The following is a 20607-nucleotide window of genomic DNA, read 5'->3' as shown; positions in this document are numbered from 1 at the left end:
AAAAATTTCGATGACATAAATTAGGGGTTGCAACCCTCGTGGTCGAAACTGCACGAGATAAATGTGTTTGTACATTATAAGTGATGAGCAACGTATTTTACAGTAAATTATCAACAGGACCTGTAATGTATTGGAAACAATTTTTTGGGGGTGGTTTTTCAACATTAGGGGTGGTTTTAAAAATGAGAAGTAAATTTTTTTTTCTTATTCTATCCATGGTAATATTTTTTCTAATTTTTTTAAGCTCATTATGAACTTTTCTTAAAAAATAGGTACAAAGAAGGTAAAAATTTCGATGACAGAAATTAGGGGTTGCAACCCTTGTGGTCGAAACTGCACGAGATAGTTGTGTTTGTACAGTATAAATGATGCTTAACGTATTTTACACTAAATTATCAACACCACCTGTAATATATTGAAAACAATTTTTTAGGGGTGGTTTTTCAACTTTAAGGGGGTAGTTTGAAAAAAAGCTTGACTAGATTAACTTTATTTTTGTATTTTATGTATGGTAATATTTTTTCCAATTTTTTTCGGGTTATTTTAATTTTTTTCATAAAAATAGCCATGAAATAGATAGTATTTTAAATAAAAAAAATAAGGGTTGCATCCCTTGTGGTCGGAATTGCATGTGCTAGTTTGCTTTTCACATGAGAAGTGATATGAAATTTGTTTGGTCGTAAAATATCAATTAGATGCTGAGATACATTGGAAAATCTATTTTTGGGGGTGAACTTTGAGGGTTGTTTTCACCTCCTCAAAGTGTTTTTCCGCCGATAAAAATAAAAACGTATGTCTTATTTTTTGATGAACTATAACATATCAAAAGATTATTGAAATCGGTGAGGTCGGATTGGGGGGGTTTCCTTGTAAGGGCAAAAGAGTGCGCGTAAAAGAATTTCGAGTTTTCGGTATTTTGAATTCTTTGTTAGTGCTTGCCAGTGACCTTTCTTTGTAGCGGTGTCGGATGACAACGGTGCGTTATTGAGTCGCTTTGACGCTAGACGACTGCTTTCTTTCCTCGCTTTAGTTTTTCTTTGTTTTAAGAATTTTACTAAACTGCCTATTCAAAAATTACGGTAAGTAAATTTTGATAAATTATAATTTCTTTCCTTAGGCGTAAGCAAGGCGATTTCTTGAGGGCTTATAGCTTGGAAAGAAATTAGTTAGTAAGGTATCAGGTTACACGGACCGGTCGAGACTTGCTTAGCCCCATAAGCTCGCGTCGTAGTCAAGTTATGGATTTTCATTTTTAGAAATAACAATGTCGCTAGCATGTAGAGATAAAATAGTCTTGCGCAGAATATTACGCGATGCGCATGCGAAAAAATTAAAACGCAAAATTGATTCCACAGAACCGGCTGTTCTGTTGGAATTAATGCGCTATCGCGAATTTAGCTTACACGGTGATCTTGAAGAGTTACAAACCCGGTATTTTCGATATATGCTGTTAAGAGAGCGGCCAGATTTGCAGCCACCGTTGCGCTCGAGCGATTTTGCGTCAGGCCGAATCCCGGAAAAGCTGTATGACGAACAGCAAGAAACGACGGTAAGCAGTGCGCGGAACGCGAACCTGGGCGATGAATTCGCAGTAGCTGCAGCACCTTTGGCGGCCGAATTATCATGTGAACAAGAGCAGGCGACACAGGCAAGAGCAAGTGTTGCCGCTCCTTGCGAACAAATTCGACCGCCGGGCGAAAATGCAGTCACGCTCGGTTATAACGACGTGTTACCGATAGCGGCTCGCTCGCCGTCGGACAGCAGGACTGAACGCGCACGCGAAGAAGTCGCGCAAAACCAAGGCGAGCGTAGCACTAGCGCGATAAGCCAGATTTTGGGAGCCCTCACAGCAGTACCGCGTTGGATATATAGACGAGAAGTGCGGCAAGGTGTTACAGACGGCGCGAATACAGTATTTAGAGTTGAAAGAGAGGCTATGCACAGTAGAGCGGCTCAGGCCTAACAGCAGACTTCATTGCCGCCTCAGGCGAAGCCGCTCGGCGACCGCGAGACGTTAAACGCGCCAGCGGTTGCGACTGAGCCATCGGCCCACGCGAACGCACCAAACAATAGAGCAGGTAGTACATTTCTCTATGACAATTCAAGTAGATCGGCGAGCACGAAATATCACGCGCCTAGAGTAAGTTCATGGGTTGAAGACTGGGAGCGTGAGGTACGGGTAGCTACTAGAGAGGAAGCGGAAATACCAGCTCCATTAGGTGAAGGTTCGATTATTAGCGAGAAAAGCGTAATGAGCATAAGGCGACCTAAACAAAAGCAGGTGAGACAGGCAGAAAATATCAGTGGAAGCGATACTAGCTCGAGCCTATCGGATACTGATAGCTGCAACACCTATAAATTAAATCGCCGCGAAAAACCAAGCAAGTAAGAGCGGAAAGACCAAGCAAAAAGAATGCTCCTCCAAGAATCAAGTATATAAATGGTATACCTGCGGATGGAGTAAGCGCGCTCAATGCTTGGTCTCTCCGTTTTTCCGGTAAAGATAGTACTAACGCACTAAGTTTTCTATCAGATTGGAGTGATTGCCAGCGCTATTATGGCATCTCGGATGAAGAGATGCTGATAGCAATAGGCACTGCATTCCGCGTTAAGGCGCGTCCGTAGTACGAGGTTAATCGCGGTATGTGGAGGACGCTGAAAGACTTTAAAAAGAGTTTTTCTAGCAAATTCTGTCGACGATTGAACAGAGAACAACTTTACGGCGAATTGCGTCAAAGAATACAGGGCGAGAATGAGAACATTACGGACTATATCGCGGCTTTTCAGACGATCTTACGCCGTTTTGATCCGCCCGTTTCGGTGAGACGCCAGTTAGCTATGATTATAGAGGGTCTACATCCAAGATATAAGCGATATCTTGAAACTAAGACCTTCTCGGATCTAAATAGTTTTAAAGAAGCGGGTATGGCGCACGAAGATCGCATGGCCGGTTGGAAAAGGTGGTAAAAGCCGCCCACGGCTGACGTAACGCTAATTCCGGAATCCACGTACACAGAGACGAAGAAGTCACCCGGTAAGCAAAAATCGGTCGAAACTATTGACGGTTTAAACGACGCGATTGATGAGGTCTTAACAGTCGAATCTCCTAAAAAGAAAGCGCAGCAGCAGAACAAAAACCTAGGTAAAAAGGGCAAGAAGCAGAACGGTGAAATTGTCGTGGCTATTGCCGATAGGCAACAGCTATAGGCAAGAAACCAGCCTGCGAACGAAGCCGCGCCTGCTCGTCAGAGCGCGCAGGCTTCGTTGGCCCCGGCTGCAGGTGTAGCCCCTAGTCTGGTCCCGCAGCAGCGCAATCAGGGAGGTAGCAACTTAAATAGGCCATTCACGGGGGCTTGCTTCAATTGTAACGCGATGGGACATAGGAGGGCGCAATGCTCGATAGCTCAGGTTAATCCGCGGATAGTTTGTTATAAATGCCGACAACCTGGGCATTACACTAATAACTGTCCAACGCGAACTTCAGAGCCGACATTATATTGTCAGGTTTGTGGGACAATCGGCTACGTTTATAGAGATTGCCCCACTTGTAATCAAGTGAAGCAGGGAAACCTCAGCGCGGGAGCCGTCGACCGCTCGACGACTCCTGCCTAAGATGGATTGAGCGGGTCATTGAGGTAGAGAAAGTGCTTTGCGCAAAGAGCGAAGACGTCGTAGAAGAAAGGAATAGAGTTGAGGCAAAATGGAAAGGCGAGAACAAGGCAGAAACTGCCAGTTTTGCGCCTCCTTTCGTGAATTTGTTAAAAGAGGAAGGCGAGAACAAGGCAGGAACTGCCAGTTCTGTGCCACCTCTCTTAGACGAGGTAATAGGAGAATATTTGAAAGTCAAGGCTAAGGTCAAGCGTGCAGTATTTGTAGAATATGAGGATCCGGAAAAAGGGAGTAAGGAAATCGTTGAGTTTAAAAATGTGTTTAAAGGCGAGTTTAGTCGTTCGACATTGAAAGAAGTTCAGGCGCAGAATGACAAGGGCGTAAGTTTCCCTAGTAGGATCAGCAATGAACCCGAAGAGGCAAATAAAAGTGACCCGTTACAGCAGGACGCCGAAAGTCTTCAAAAAGGTCGACACACTATCACGCGAAAAACTTTGCCCGATAAGGATATGCATGATCCGATAGGGTTTAGTAAATTTTGCGCGATAGTTAGCTCGCCTGAGAAGTGCCCAGTGAGGCAAAATGAGTTGCCATCGTTGCGTACGAACACGAATGAGGCAGGTTCGAGTATTTCGCCCACGGTTGGGCAGGCTTCGGAAAAGGCCGTTGCTTTAGGAAATCAGGCTGAACCTGTGAAAAAATCTGTTGGTAAGGAAACGAGCTCAGGCGCTGCGCTCCCGTCGGAGTGGGCTGCGACAAAGGTCATGGTCACGCGCGATAGAAGTGGGCTTGTTGAAAGTAGGGTTTTGTTGTTTGGATGTTCGGTCGTCGGTGCCGACGCACCTTCCGTTTTAGTGAGGGGAGGGTCTGAGTGGAACTCAGAAATCCCGAAGAAAACGGCAGATGAATCAGATGCAGCGTTAGTCGCAGTAGTAGAGAATAGGTTCTTTATTAAGGTCGACATAGGTGGGCAAGTCTATACAGCGCTACTAGATTCAGGTGCTCAGGTATCGGTAGTAGGACCGAATCTTGGTTTATGTTTCAAGGACCGGTTAAAGCCGCCTATGATTTTTGTACAGGGCATCTCAGGGAAGAAGCCGCAAACGTGGGGCGACTTGAGGTTAAGTATTGTAATTGGCGGTAGGACGAATTGGTTAATTGCGACGGTAGTATCTACGCTTAAGCACGACTTGATTTTAGGAGCCGACTTTTGGATAGCGTGGAATATAAATATTAGCTACGGTAATCGCGCTTGGCGGGCAGGTGACCATGGCGATTGGTATCCGTTAGCAGAGTAGAATAGTAACGAGATAGTTGTTTTTGCGGAATGTGCAGATTTAAGCAGCTACGAGGAGGCTCAACGAGAGACAATCTTGATGCTCGTTCGCCGGATTGTCCTGGAGCCTGGTGAATCTCCGGCGGTTACAAAAGTTATCGAGCACGTCATAGATGTAGGCGATGCGCGCCCGATAAAAACACCGTTGCGCCGAATGTCGCCTCCTATATTAGCATTCACGCAGGAAGAAACCATGCGGCTATGGAAGGCGAAAATAATTAGGCCATCGAATAGTCAGTGGAGTAGTGCGCCGGTAATCGCACGTAAACAGGACGGCAGCTATAGGTTCTGTCTCGATTTTAGACCAGTAAATAAGGTGACGAAAGTAGACGCGTATCCGATGCCTAGCATTGACGCTATCTTAGACAGGTTGCGCGGAGCAGTCTACCTGTCGAAAATAGATCTGCGAGCGACGTTTTGGCAAATTCCGCTTTCAGAGAATAGCAAATAATATACGGCGTTCGCGGTCCCAGGTCTTGGTTTATGGGAGTTTGAGCGAATGCCGTTTGGTTTGGTAAATGCGCCGGCTACTTTCACGCGCCTCATAAACGCACTCTTCGGTCCAGAGTATGAGCCGCACATTTTCTGCTATCTTGACGATCTGCTAGTAGTTAGCGCAGATTTCAACAGCCACGTGATCTGGCTAGAGAAAGTTTTGAAGCATTTAGTAAGCGTTGGCTTAGAAATCAACTTAGAAAAGTCCGATTTCTTCTGTACCGAGGTAACTTACTTAGGGTACAGGTTAGATAGTGAGGGTCTGCGTCCAGACGATGACAAGGTGAAGCTGATAGTAGATTATCCTGCGCCGAATAACGTAGCTCAATTACGCCGATTCCTAGGTATGGTAGGGTGGTATGCGCGTTTTATCGAACACGAGAGTGAGATAAAGGTCCCGTTTACCAAACTCATCCGAAAGGACCAGCCATGGGAATGGAAGGAGGAACAGCAAGTTGCATTTGAGAGGTTAAAGCGCGCATTAACGGAGGCGCCGGTACTCGCGCGCCCTGATTTTACGCGCCCCTTTTACTTGCACTGCGATGGCTCTTCCTTCGTGGTTGGCGCGTGTTTGGTCCAGGTATTCGACGACGGCGAGCATTCCATATGCTACGCCAGTCGGATGCTGAACGCGCACGAGCGAAATTACACGGTGAGCGAAATCGAGTTTTTGGCAGTACTTTTTGCAGTAAAAAAGTTTAGGCCTTATATAGAAGGCTCACACTTTGTCATCGTTACGGATCATAGTGCGCTCACTAGGATTCTTAATAAACGCGAACTTACGGGTCGATTGGAAAGATGGGTATTAGAATTTCAGCAGTTAGATTGTGAAATAGTACATAGAAAGGGAGCGCTGCACCATATGCCGGACGCACTTTCGCGAGAATTTGAGGACGAACTCGAGATTTGCGCATTTGATAAGATACAGGATGCTTGGTATCTACAACGCGTGAAAGACGTTCTTCAAAGACCGAAGAAATTCGAGAATTGGAGAGTAGAGAATAACGTCCTGTATCGGTTCATGCGCGATCACCTGCTCGATCCGATAACTTATCGCGAGGAATGTTGGCGCATGGTGGTGCCGCTGGAGTACCGAGAAAGGGTGTTGAGAGACGTTCATTGCGAGCCATTCTCTGGACATTTCGGCCGTGAAAAGACTTACGATCGAATTGCTCGTGAGTATTACTGGCCAGGAGTATGGTATGATGTGAGGACGTTCGTAAATGGATGCTCTCAATGTCAGTAGTACAAGGTAGTCCAGCAGGCACCCCAAGGTCTAATGGGTAAACGCGTGGTAGAAAGACCATGGACCATAGTAGCGACTGACGTCGTAGAGCTGCCCCGTAGCAAAAATAGGTTTAAATACCTGGTGGTTTTTCAAGACTTATTTACTAAGTGGGTCGAGCTAAAACCACTACGATTGGCGGACGGCCCTGCTCTTGTTGCCGCGCTTGAGGAGTTAATCCTGTTCAGGTGGGAAACTCCGGAATATATCATTAGTGATAATGCGAAGGCATATAGGAGCAAAGTATTTCAAGACAGGTTGCGAGAATATGGTATCGAACATATATTTTGTCCTGCGTATCATCAGCAAAGTGACCCGGTTGAGCCCGTAAATCGTACGCTAAAAACGATGATAGCGATGTTTGTAGATGCCGATCACAGGAGCTGGGATAGGTACTTGCATGAACTTCGTCATGCTATCAATACGGCGACCCAGGCGTCTACAAAGGTATCGCCGGCGTTTCTAAACTTTGGTAGGGATCCGCGTCCGGTAAAGAGTTGAAGGCGCGAGATCGAGGCAAAGGCCCCTATTGTTAAGATAGATACGAAGGCGTGGGAAGATAGGCTATCACGTTTAAATGCATTACGCGACTTGGTAGCTAGGCACATTGATGAAGCTCAGGAAAAGCAAAAGAAACACTACGATAAGGGTAGGCGTCAGGTACTTTTTCAGATAGGTGACTTGGTTTTGCGCAAAGTGCATACGCTTTCGAGCGCAGCGGATGGTAAAAACGCGAAACTTGATCGGAAATTTGACGGACCGTTTGAAATTATTTCAGTAATTTCACCCGAGATCTACGAGCTAACGACGAACAATAAGCATCGTACAGCTAGGGTACACGTCTCGGAAATTAAGCGATATATACCACCGCGTAAGGTAAATAAATAGTTTGCGAAATAGGACAGGTGTAATAACGAAATTGTTCTGTTTTAAGGTACAAGAGGTTCATCGACGTCAGGTGATGATGGCTGAAACCGAAAAGTCGGGCCGCATCACTGAAGTCGCCGAGGCCCAAACACTTAGAGGCGTCGTGACTGTACCGGTGGACTTGATGGGAGCTGCTGAGGCTATGGAGATAGACCGGGCGTCGAAGTCTGCCGCCCTGCTTTCGAGTTTAGGGCAGGCGGCCTCCTTTGACGCCGAGGTTGCCTCTTGTGTTTCATAGTTGGCACAGGCGTCGGTTGGCGGAGGCAAGGACAGACAGGAAAAGGGGTTTCCTTTGCCGCCGTCTTTGCTTTCACCCTCGACGCTGTTCGTGAGCGACCAGCGTGGGGTCCGTCTGCTAACGGGAAATCGACGAGCGGGTTCGATAATTCGTCTGGCTGCGCCCACGCATACATGGGATGAGGCGGTACGTCGTAGCACAGCGTTTCGGCTCACGACGCTTTGCATACGTCAAGCTTCGGAGAAGTCGAGAGTTATCGCCGCGATGGGGGGAATTGTCTTACCGCAGGCTGACACGAGCAGCCAAGACGAGAAATCGCCGGGTTCTCGAGCTGCCGCGGGAGGATATCTCGCGGGTAGGGCGGCAAATCGGAGCCGTACCACGAGGGCTTCTATTGGAAGGGGAAGCTGGAGTCCCACAAAGCGAGGCGCCACCAATGGTATACTGGAGGTGGTGCTAAGCTCGAGCGACTCCGAGGATGAGGCGATACCGGTGCAGGAGCTGCCTCGAGTGGCTCCACAGCCACACATCCATCCTAACCTCCCTTTCAAACCGTTCACGTTACAGAGGCTAGACCCCGCGTACCAATTCGTTCGTAGGGGTGGGCCCGCGCAATTCTACCCAGCGGGGTATATGGAGGACGAGAGAAGGAAGGAGGCTGAGGCTCGCCAGAACGCGGGTAGGAGGAAGCGCACAATGCGTTTCAACCTATCCGCGTGTAATTTTGAGAGGCCATCCTCCAGTTCGACACCAACTCTACCCAAGATGACGGAGGGAGCCGTTGTTGAGGCAACAGGCGCCCTCCAGCCATCGGTTTCGCTGGCTGTCGACAAAGGGAGAGTCTCGGGAGTTAGTGCGAGCACAGTTGCCGAAAAGACAGGAGAGGCAGGCACAAGGATGGAAGCGGTGGTGCCGCCGACCCCGCGAAGAGTGGAGCCGGTTGTGTCGGAGCGACCAACCCTTGGGCCGTTACGACCTATCCCGACTCCTCAAGCAACGAGCTCAGCCTCGTCCTCTGCGTCGCCGTGTTAGGTCGACGAAACCGGGTTTCGGTTGTTAAGAGGTAGCTTCCTCCAAACCTGGCTCCGGTATCTTAGGATGAGGAATTGGACGTGCACTCGTTCCGCTGTTTTAATTGCAGAACGGGGTCACATCCCAGGTCAACCTGCAGGAACTTGCCTCTCTCGCGTCCGGTCTGTAGAAACTGTGGGCGACTCGATGTCCGCGTGCAAGACTGTCCGCGTTGCCGCGACGCCTTCATGGCAGACCAAGCGCGCGCTCGATCGGTGGAGGAGGTAAGGGTTCGGGCTCGCCCGGGCGAACCAGTAGAGCTCCCGGCGACGCAGGCAAAGACTGTAGAGCCGGAGCTCGAAGTTTCTAGGTCGATGCCCGAGGTAGCCAGCCCTGAATCCTCCGTCGGGGAGCCCAAGGCGAAAAAGCCCAGGCACCGATGTGGCAAGCGTTTTCGCGCTAAGCTCGCGTGTAGGTCACAGGCGCTTGCGGTAGAGGGAGCCGGGACTGAAGTCGGTTCGGCTGAAAATACGGGGATGGAAGTCGCGCCGCGGACGGAGCAGGCGTCGGTCCCCGCGGGTGAGCCGAGCGATCGGAGCGCCGAGGTGATTGGGTCCAAGGCGACTGAGGATGCCGGCCAAAGACTTCCGAGGCAAGTGCCTCGTTTCCTTCGGCGGAGGAGCTTCGAACGCTCAGGCTCCGGTATTTGGAGTCGTTGAAGCGGCAGTAAATGGTAAGATTCTTGGTTTAATTGAATACTGAGTTAGTCGCGATCTTTGCGCAGCGGATTAGTCGGTTTGCTATGACGAAAGGTTAGGCATATCACTCGGATTAGACTATTGGGTTTGTTAGATTTGCTCTTAGTTGATCTGGTTGTTACCAACTTAGAATTAATTATGATTTAAGCTAAGTCTAACATATTATTATATAATTTAGCGTCTATCGTTGGTCGCCATTGCCGGTCGACAGGGAGAGAGAGAGGGAGAAACGGAGTCAGGCCGTTCGCGGGTGCGAACTTTGGCCTTGAAAGGGGGTGTGACGAGAGCAGGCCGTGTGCCGGTCTCTCGTCTGCGTTCTCCCTCCTCCACTCGGCAAGGCGTGTTGGCCAATGTTAGGCGCATTAAAGTATGCGCCTAACACTTGGTCTTTTTGTTTCAGCGCCAAGGACGGGCCAGCGCAGCTGAGCGCAAGAAAAGTTGAGGAGCGCGGAGAGAGAGTGAGAAAAAGAGAGAGAGAAAGAGAGTATTAGGCCCATGCAGGGATTGGCAGGCGCGCAACGCGTGACCGATAAGCGGCGCGTCACGTGCCGTCTAACTAATAGGTCAAGGTAGGGAGAGGAGCGAGCGCCGCTGAGCGGCTGCAAGACGAGCGCAAGAATTAGTGCGTGTGGGAGTCGCAGCCTAGTCCTACTAGAGTGCAGTAGTCCTGCTAGAGAGTGCAGTTTGGGATAGCTGGAAGGAAGGTCAACCCTACCGGCAACAGCTTTGTCTGCGACCGCAGCCAGCCCCACCTGCAAGGACAGTCAACGTCGCTTGTGGATACCTGGTCAGAGATAGCAGCCAGCAGCTAGCAACGATCTGACCAGCGACGACGACCGGTACTTCCTGCGGCAGCACATCGCCCAGGATCCACGACGTTGCTAGGAGCGGTGAACAAAGGTCAAGCCTTCTTTTCTTCTTTCTCTCTACACTCTCTCTCTCTCTCTCTCTGGTGATGCGACGACCGGTGCGCGTTGAATAGGATAGCCAGGCATCCACGTGCCGGCTATCTAAAGGTTCGCGTTTAAGTTTAATTTGTAGTAACGTAAGTTGCGACCGGCGAATTGTCCAGGCGCCCACGTGCCGGGCGGTTCATCCGGTATAGGTTCGCGTAATTTAAGTAAGTTTGTAATAGGTTAGGTGCGCGATTGGATATTAAGACAAAATGCGAAATATTCATTTGTGAATACTATGAGTAATTTACTATTCTATTATGTAGTTGGTTAGTTAGTAATTAGACTATGTTATGCGCGCGTATGTTTAGTTTGAACAATGATTAATAATAATAGGTTGTAAGTGAGATTTGATTTCTGTCTTTATATAATTCATTTATCAACCTCTCCTAGTTCTTCTCCCTCTATTGCCTTGAGCGAAAGTGCCTCACTTACCCCGCAAAGAATTTGTAACAAAGGATAGAGTTTTGTTACAAGCTATGAAATTTCTAATAAAATATTCTTCTATGTTAAATTTTATTGGATCTAGAAAAGCGAACATAAGAGGAAATATTTTCAAACAGGATAAAGATAACATTTTTCCTCCTTATCTTGCCTTGGCTAAGAGTTGCCAGGTGTAGACGCAATCAGCCGTAGGAGCAAAAGAGAAATCGTGAATAGAATACGTATAGTTTGACCGGCGATTTTCGGTTTTAAAATCCGGAAAACGTTTATAAATTGTGGTACTGAATCGTGAAATTTAAAGGCTAAGAAAGAATTCTTATTCAAGCAAATACTTTACAAAACAAAAAATTTTAAAGAGGAAAAAAAAGTATTATATAAATCGGCTTCCCTGGTTCGATTCTCAGTCCCTGCTGATGGATACAAAAACCACTGAAAAAAGTTCCATGTGCTTTGTTCTCAAACACATTGCAAGTCTCCGTCACTGATTAGTACTGATGGAGCATAAATAGAGCGACGTTAAACAAAATTTTTAAAAAATCGGTTTGACGTTATACATATTAGAGATACATAATTATGAAAGTTGTAATGATGAATATGTAATGCAGATATTTGTAATTAGCGAATATTTTTACACAAAATGAGCATGAAATAAATAATACGTGTGAATCTGCTCCCGAAAAAAGTAGGCTAGCGTAATATATAGTTGAATAATAGTAATTGCAACGGTAATCGATTCGATCAATCGATCCGTTCGCGATTCGGTAGCACTCGCGATGCTAGAGCGAACGACTAAGAGAGAGAGAGAAAGAGAGGGGGCGCGCGTTTCAAAAGAGTTCAAAGTTTTCAGTTACGCCTCAGCTGTTATTCACGAAAGTACCGCCAATTAGTTTTGCACTGTGTTTCACCGTTTTTTCCAATAAAAATTGTCCTGGGTTCTTGGAATCCGTGTGCAAGTGATAAAAAGGAAGCTGATCAAAAGCAGCAGCATCACAACAGCAGCAACTAAAGCAGCAGCAACTAAAGCAGCAGATATTTCGAGTGAGGCAGCGCAGCTGTTTCCGCAGGAGCCCCTTTAATTTCGCTGAAAAAAACAATTATAACTATCACCGTAATTGCACCGCAGGGCAGATGCACCTCCCTTTTTCTGCGCGACAAAATATTCACAAGAATATTTTCTCTATCACGACTATTTTTGTATTCGCGCCGAGCGTTAGATTTCGCGGCAGAGTTTTGAATTCTCTCTCTCCTCGTATTATTGTAAATCCTATTCGTGTACGTTAGTCTTTCAGCCCATCAAAGACTATTCTTCTAGTCATAAACGATATTAATTTTAATCGCCGCATTACGTCATTTCGTTTTTTATTAGTTTAACGGATCTATCATCGGTTAATTATTAAACTGATTTCATTTAGGGGATTAGTTGGAATAAACATTAGGTCACTCACACCTAAGATCGAGTGTCACAAGTTAGGTGACTTAAGGTAAGTTCAACTCTATTGAAAAGAAGACACTGAAACGAAAGTATCAAACGTAAAGGCGAATACACGTATACTCATACGTGTTTAACGGAGCTGCGTTTAGCTCTGCATTGTGGGAGTTTGTTCATAAATAAACCCTGTTTGTACTATAGCTAATCCACTCCGTTACATAATATTGAAATAATAATAATAAATATCTGGATTTTCCTCAAAAATGACCGTTTTTTCTTCCTGTTGATTGGATTATATATATTCTTCTATAAATTTCATACAAATCCTGTATAAAATTTGTGTATTTGTTTACAGTGAGATTTTGCATCTCTATAACCCTTTAATGATGCTTGGGAATAATCTTTGATTCCACTCTTTTATTGCTTAACGTATCTTTTTCTACTTTATCCAATCAATCATAACCGTAATTGTTTTATATGATTAATTTACAGGTGGTTTACTTTACATCGATGTTCCCTTATCTAGTACTAACAATTTTTTTCATTCGAGGGATCACACTCAAAGGTGCCGATGCTGGTCTTGTGCACATGTACACTCCTAAGGTTCGTACTTTGCAATTTTTAATTTAGTCATTTATCAGTTGAAAATTAATAGAGTTGCTTACTATAGATCGAATCCGATAGTCTTTAAGGAACGGCAATGATACGCTATAAATTTTGCAGCTTTTTATTTTTAATTGAGGGAATGATTTAGCGATTGACAAAAAGACATATTTACCAAAATTGTTTTTAATAATTATCATTTTTATAAATATTTTAAAATGGATTGTTGTTATAGAACATGTTACAAATGAATTAACTTGATTTTATTTAGTACTGCTTGCGTAAAAATCAGAATGTTTCTTTCAAGTTTTAGTAAGTTCTTGTTCAGATAAAGTTGGCATAACTTCTCTAATGAGAATCATCAAAATTCAGGAGTATCAAAAAATTTGAAAGGCAACACTTGTGAGTTCTTACACTTATGTTAAAAATATGTTATAAAACTTATGATAAATTATATACTACAACAAAGGTGCCGAAAACATTTAAAATATCTATATAGTAAGTTTCGCCAAGTTTTAGTAACTTTTATTTATCGTTAACAATGGAATAAAGTTCAGATAAAAATCTTGCTTTGACAAAAGCTCCTATCGAGTAAGTTTTATTAAAAAGGCGTCTCTACTTATGCTTGTAACGGTTGTGATTTATCTGAATAATGAATCGGTACTCGTTAACAAAATAAGTCACCGTCACTCCCACGTTGCGAAGCTAACCGCCGCTTCGTTGAAGGAAGACTTACCTCCCGGCTGTGGTGTCGACTGCTTCGTCGAATGCGTGCTCGACGCACTGCTTGCGCGGGGGAGCCAGTGAGTTCGGATGGCTAGGCAGAGGAGACACGTGTTCTTCTGCCCACGTCAGTGAACAAGGCGGTCGATTAATTGCAGACACCCTTTATTCATTCAGCAGTTTGTTTACATCCTGTAGAGAAAGAGGCCGAGAGCTTTACTGGGTGACGCGCCGCTGCGTCGCGCAATGACAATACGCGAGGTCTTACCGCAAGAGAGAAAGAGAGAGATAAACGGACCGATTCTCGCATGCTTAACAAAATGCAACGTTTTCGCAGATAATTGTACGCCGGTGAGATTACTCACTCCTTCTCGATGTAGTCCTGCGCAAAACCTAGCTATCAACTCTTCGGTTGCCGGGCTCGTGCGCTGGCTTTCGTCGCCCAGGAGGTGCTTCCTTCTCTCCCTTTGAATTTCTTCAACACTCGTTGAACCTTTTGTGATTTGGGCGACGGCACTCACTCTTGACGCACTTAACTCGATGCACCTGTTGGATCCAGCTTCCAATTCTCGTATCTTTGCACTCCTTAGCTCTCCTCCTAGGACTCTCTTTTCTTTTAATTCTCAGTTTTCTTTCTTTCTTTATTCTAATCCTCTCGGCAAGCCGGTTCACACGTGAATGTCTCTCGCACCTCCTCCCACCCCTCACGGTTCTCTCTCTCTGTTCTCTCCGCTCGCGCACGGTTTTCTGCGCAGCTGGCCCGCGCACGACACGCGCTGGCCCTCTATTAAGCTGATTTTTCCCTTAACGAGCCGGCTCGTTACATTCTTCATTATTCCTCATTTATCTATTCTCATACAAAATCTCAAGACTATACTATCTGATCTTAAGATTTTATCTTGAATTTCTAATATTGATAAGAATGTGGATACTGCTGAGTAAATTTGAAGCTCACGGTAACGTAATCCGTGAATATTAAGTATTCCATTGAAATTTCCAAAAGGGTAGTAGATTATAATATAAAGCGTATCAAATTATCTTACTTTATGTACTAAATGCCTAAGTAAATGTAAAGTATAAGTTTAATATTGAACTGACCCATACAAATATTTAAAAGGCGACGCATACTGATTCTATGCGTTTTGTGACTGTATTATCATTGATTCATAAATACTTGTCATTTTTAAGAGAGTAATACCATGAAAGTGTAACGTATGGTATCTAAAACATGTCGTGTTCATAATATTTTGCAGTACCGGACACCTTTCAGTACGAGCATTCACTTATTTTACGCACAATTTTTGGAATGAAAACTGGCAGTCTAAAAGATTTTATTTTATTATTTATTATATTAATATATGAAAAATGTGACAGTCTAGTTTGAATTTTTTTTTACTGCACAATGGCAACTCACCATACTCTCGTAAAAGGGAAAAACACTGTGCGAGGTTTGTCCGAAAAATATCGGGCCTATCTTTATATTTTCGTGCTAGCGTTATTCTGTATCATTTGGTGTGTAGCATCCTTCAAAGTAATCTCCACTTGATTGAATAACACAGTTTCATCGATGTTTCCACTTTTCAAAACAGTCCTGGAACTTACTTTTAGGGATAGCCTTAAGTACACTCGTCGCATTGTTTTCAACTGTTGTTTTGTCATCGAATCGGTGTCCTTTGAGTGGTTTTTTTAGTTTTGGAAACAGCCAAAAGTCACAAGAAGCTATCTCGGGACTGTATGGAGGTTGTCGAAGCAATGCGATATTGTGTTTGCTCGAAAACTGCTGCACAAGATTGGATTAAAGCGCTGGCGCATTATCGTGATGAAGAAGCCAGTCACCACTTGCCCAAAAGTGCAGACGTTTTCTTCTTACTGCATCACGCAAACGTTTTAAAATTTGAACGTAGTATTCTTTATTGATTATCTGACCTGTTTGTGCATGTTCGTGATGCACAACACCTTCACAATCGAAAAAAATAATCAACATTAACTTAACTTTGCTCCGAGTTTGACATGCTTTTTTTGGTCTTGGCGATTCAGAATGCTTCCACTGTGAAGATTGTTGTTTTGTTTCAGGATCATAACCATAAACCTATGATTCATCACCTATAATAACTTTTCTAAGCATATTATCATCATTATTGACCATTTCCAGATTGTCCAGAGCGATTTCTAAGCGAATGTTCTTCTGCTCTGCTGTGAGTAATTTTGGGATGAATTTCGCCCACACGCGTTTCATTTCTAAATTTTTGGTTAAAATTCCTGAAATGATAGTTTTTGGTATCCCAAGGTCTTCTTCTAGTTCTCGCACAGTCATACGACCATCTTGTTCGACTGCAAGTCACACCCGCTCAATATTATCTACGGTTTTTGTCGTCGAAGGTCGGTTGGAACGAGAATCACTATTGATAGAAGTGTGACCATCCTTCAACCACTTATACCACTCTTTTATTCGTGTTTTACTCATATACTCGCTTCCGAAGGCCTTTGGCATTATTTCAATAGTTTCCGAACTCGTTTTTCCGATCTTGTTTTTCAGTCATTTTTGACAATATCAAAATCCAACGAACGTGAAAAAGGCAGTGTAAACAAAGATACGCTGCGCATGAACTATACGTCCGGCAGGTGTCAGTAAGTAACCAATAGATTCGTGAGGCTTTACTGTTGATGTTTCTGTCTGGCAGAGGTCGCTCGAACACTATGGCGCGAAGATATAAACGTAGGCCCGATACTTTCCGGACAGACTTCGTATAGACTCATAAAGTGGTACTTCACCTATTGCTTAGGGCAACTGATAAAATTTATTACTTGATATGGAGCATGACGTCACATTTAGATGAAAACTATCGTTTACTAATGTAAGTGAAATTGAAGGCCGCCGTGCGGGTTGACGATAAGTATACCGAAGGCGCAACAGTCTTGTTAAATAAAATGAATTTTTTTTGGTATTCTGTTGATTCTCCTTTTTTTATTTTTAAAAAACTGTTCACTTGTTATGGAACTATCTTTAGGATTGGGAGTGCTAATGAGGCGAGAATCTAGTCACTCGCGATACGGAGAAATAAATATTCTTTATTTATTGACACAATCTAGTAAACTTCCAATGGATAAAAATGAGTGTGCGACTGCTGCGGTTATTTCCTTCGAGAGTTCGTGAGAGAATGTTGAAGCGCAAGAGCATGACTCGAGCGCCTACATCTATTGGCCTGGATTGTGCTGCTCTCTTGTATTGAAGTGCGGGAACGGTTGAAACTCTATATATTTATCTATCTATAATTTTTCTTTGGATATTATAAATCATATTTTTATTATTTTTTTATAGTATCTTAATAGTAAATCATGCTGAATGTACCAAACTTTATTTCTTCAGTTTTTTCCATCCGTTTTGATTACTATCGAATTGATCGATTAATATGGATGAAAAGTCGATCTGATCTGAATATATATGGTGTTCCATGTTGAATGATACACATGAATATCTCGAAAGGTTGACGTCGTACGAAAAAGTTGTACAGATGAATGTTGTTCAGAACAGTGGGGGGGCATCTACGTATCATGTCAGTGTTGACCTTGAACTTTAATTTAAGTTATTTCAAGGTCAAAGTAATTTTATTGAACGGAAACCCCTATATAACGTCGGTTGACGAAACAATTCTCAGGCGCACTTTTTTGGTCTATCCTTACGGAAAATAACCGGGATCTCGAAGCTTTACTATACCACATGCTTGGCAATATAGCAATTCTTCGCGTTATTTTACCACACTCTTGGCAATAAAATAACGTAAAGGGGGGCCTATCTAATATGCACTCGACCACACGCTTGGCAATCGAGTGTAACTATCTAAAAAGACAGACCGTCCGCGAAACTAAAATAGGAAAGAATAAGGAGAGAAAAGGATGTAAAAAGAAGTTAGAGTAAAAAAAATTTATTTAGATTTTCTTTACTTACTTTTGCCTTAATTTCCCACACACACACTGGAAGGAATAACTATAACTTTCGAACGAACTTTGAAAAAACAGCACACTAATTTGGAATGGTTACACGAACTGAATTTAGAAAATAACTGCCTAATTTTCCTGAAAAGCTCCCTTTTATATTTTTCGCAAGAAACTCCCACTCGAAAATCTTTGTCATTTTTGGGCAGGAAGAACTCAAAGTTTCTTAACTTAATTGGTTGGAAAATTTGGGGAGTGTCTCGAGCGTAAGCGAAATTCGAACCCTAATTGGCCGAGGGCGGAGTGTGCGGGAGTGGCCTCATTTTAGTGCTTTGGGCCTTCTTCACATAGATGGCCCTCTATGTACTATTTTGACCTTTAATTATTTAAACTAATTTTATTTAAATTCAATTGTGTGTATGGTACTCTAATTTTACAAAAATATCTGTTAATCTATAATAAAACTAAAGTACAGAACAAAAGTTAAGAATTATATTTATCTGAAAACAACCAAGATATTAATAGTCTTAACTATTAATTAATTATTCAAAAGCCTTAAGAAATGCTGAAAAATCAGAGTTAATTATAATAAATATAGTCATTAACTTTCGTTCAAGCCATTCTTAAATTTTCTAAAGCAAAGTTGAGCGCATTCAACAATTAAACATACAAAATTCGTAAAAAGAAAATCCTAATAAATACGGAAAGATAATGAATTATTCCCATATTTATATTTAGGTATAAAATTAAAACATATCTGAGCAATAAACAAAAACTATTAATTAAAATAGTCCTTGTTGATTACTCGAATGTTACTTACAATAGATAAATTTCGCAATTTTTTAAGAGACTTGCAAGCAAATGCGCTTCTTTCAATTTAAAAGAAATTAGTAATATTGAGAATAAATTATTTAAGATAAAATAATAGTACTATCGGCCGGATGCACATGTGCGCAGTAGATCTCTACTTTCTAAAGATGCTCACAATCTTGCTACTCCGGATGGCCCGATCGTAAAATCGCTCTGATTGTTTTCAACGTCCGAAGATTACCAGATGCGCGAGCCGAAAACTGCCGTTCACAGAAAAAATTTTCCTTATTCGGCTGTACGCAGTTTTTCATTTTAATTTACGAGCTAAGTGTGTGGCCGGTATTTTTTTATCTTTTTTTTTTGAGCCGCCGTTACACATATATTAAACACCGGATTCGTAAAAAACGGGAAATTTTACAATTGAAATTATATTAAGAAGGTTCAATATTAAGGTCAAATTAGGGTCAAAATCTGAAAAAAAATTAAAAAATTATTTTTTATGATTTTAGTAGGAAAAATATGAGAAAAAACTTGGGACTAACGACCTTAGCTTAAAAGACTTATTAAATAATTAATGGGATTGATGGTACTAGCAAAAATGCTTTTTATTGTTTGAATGTGTAACAATTTGTAATAATGTCGAAAGTACGATAGCATAGCTTATACTAATTCATAGAAACAAAACTGACTGAAAGTAATAAATTAAATAGATAAGAAAATCTCCTTCGCAATAGATGTTTGAAGTATTGCCTATTATCTTTGAAGCATTAATTAATTCTATATCGGAAATTCCTTACAGTTAACCCTTAACTTGCACACCTTATTTTGGCCACGTAACTGCTCGGTGGGGTAAATCTACCCCAGCCCGAAAAACATCGAGTAAATCAGAGAATTTTAGATATTTTGCTATGAAAATTTTTTCTAGTATATCTCAAACCTTTTACTACAAAAAAAAAATATTCAGGTTAACCATTTTTAATGTTACACACACTGAAAACAAATGTTGAAAAAAAAAAAAAAATTTTATTTATCGTTAAAAATGGTCTGGGGTAAATCTACCCCACATAGCAGTTAAGGGTTAACAACAAAACCTCTCTCGGAATATTTTGACAAGCTAATCTTACATGCTCTTACATATTTTCTTTCGTTATTGGTGGTTGAGTATTAAGAACATATTTTTAGTATCTCCTCAGAAAAAAATCTAGATTTGTCAAATCTGGTGACCACGGGCACCATTTAATAGAACCACCTCATCCTATTCATCTATTTAGAAATATTAGATCCAAATATTCGCGTACTCATTTATTCTAGTGTGCTAGTGCTTTATCCTACTAGAATCCCATAGGTGCTCTAGTTTGCAATGCAATGTTTTCAAGCAGTTCAAGTAATTCATTTTGTTAGAAATGTAAGTAGTTTATATCATTTACATGATAATCAAAAAAGTATGGTCCGATTAAGATACCATCAACAATGCCATATCATACATTCAAGCTCTAATGATGTTGGTGATTAATTTGTTGAAACCAATGTGACTTTTTGTGGACCTAGTAGTAACAATTCTGTCGAATTAATTGACCGCGGTGCGATGGAATGTTGCTTCGTCACTAAATAAAACGGAAAAAGTTCAGGATCCAGTCGTATCATAGCTTGTGCCCATCTGCACAATGCTATTCTCCGTTGAAAATCATCCTTCATTAATTGTTGTGACAACGTAATATGGTATGGACGAAAGTTATGAAGAGACAATGTCTTTTGAGCAATAGATTTAGAAATACCTAATTCTCTATTAATTTTCCACTACTAATACTTGCACATCATCATTTTCCAGCAGATTCACTTCAGAACGTCTTCTATTTGATCGAATCTATCGTTGACGAACTAAAATAAAAAAAATCCATTCCATTTACAGAAACCAACTTACACTAGTACCTTGTAGCTTTTCTTGCGGAAACTTTATTTTATTCGAGGGCACTATTGAAAGTAATTCACACGTGTAATTTTAAATGGAAAAATAAATGATAATTTTAGTCAGAGTGAAATCCATGGTTATTAT

The 20607-nt window shown here is 42.5% G+C and overlaps 1 protein-coding gene across 3 annotated transcripts in view; it reads left to right on the top strand.

Annotated features, from left to right (window-relative positions):
• Positions 1-20607, top strand: part of LOC131666866 (sodium- and chloride-dependent transporter XTRP3) — a 1010463-nt gene that overhangs the window by 463084 nt on the left and 526772 nt on the right. For all 3 annotated transcript variants that reach the window (XM_058939879.1, XM_058939892.1, XM_058939888.1), the window contains one exon: positions 12978-13088. In XM_058939879.1, coding sequence (XP_058795862.1) covers positions 12978-13088 — 111 coding nt within the window. The remainder of the gene's footprint in view (positions 1-12977; positions 13089-20607) is intronic.

This window comes from Phymastichus coffea, unplaced genomic scaffold (genome assembly GCF_024137745.1).
Source record: "Phymastichus coffea isolate CEN01 unplaced genomic scaffold, Cenicafe_Pcof_1.1 PCOF00004, whole genome shotgun sequence".
NCBI classification, from domain to species: domain Eukaryota; kingdom Metazoa; phylum Arthropoda; class Insecta; order Hymenoptera; family Eulophidae; genus Phymastichus; species Phymastichus coffea.
The sequence above is the reverse complement of the archived record's forward strand: the minus strand, read 5'-3'. Positions and strand labels throughout refer to the sequence as shown.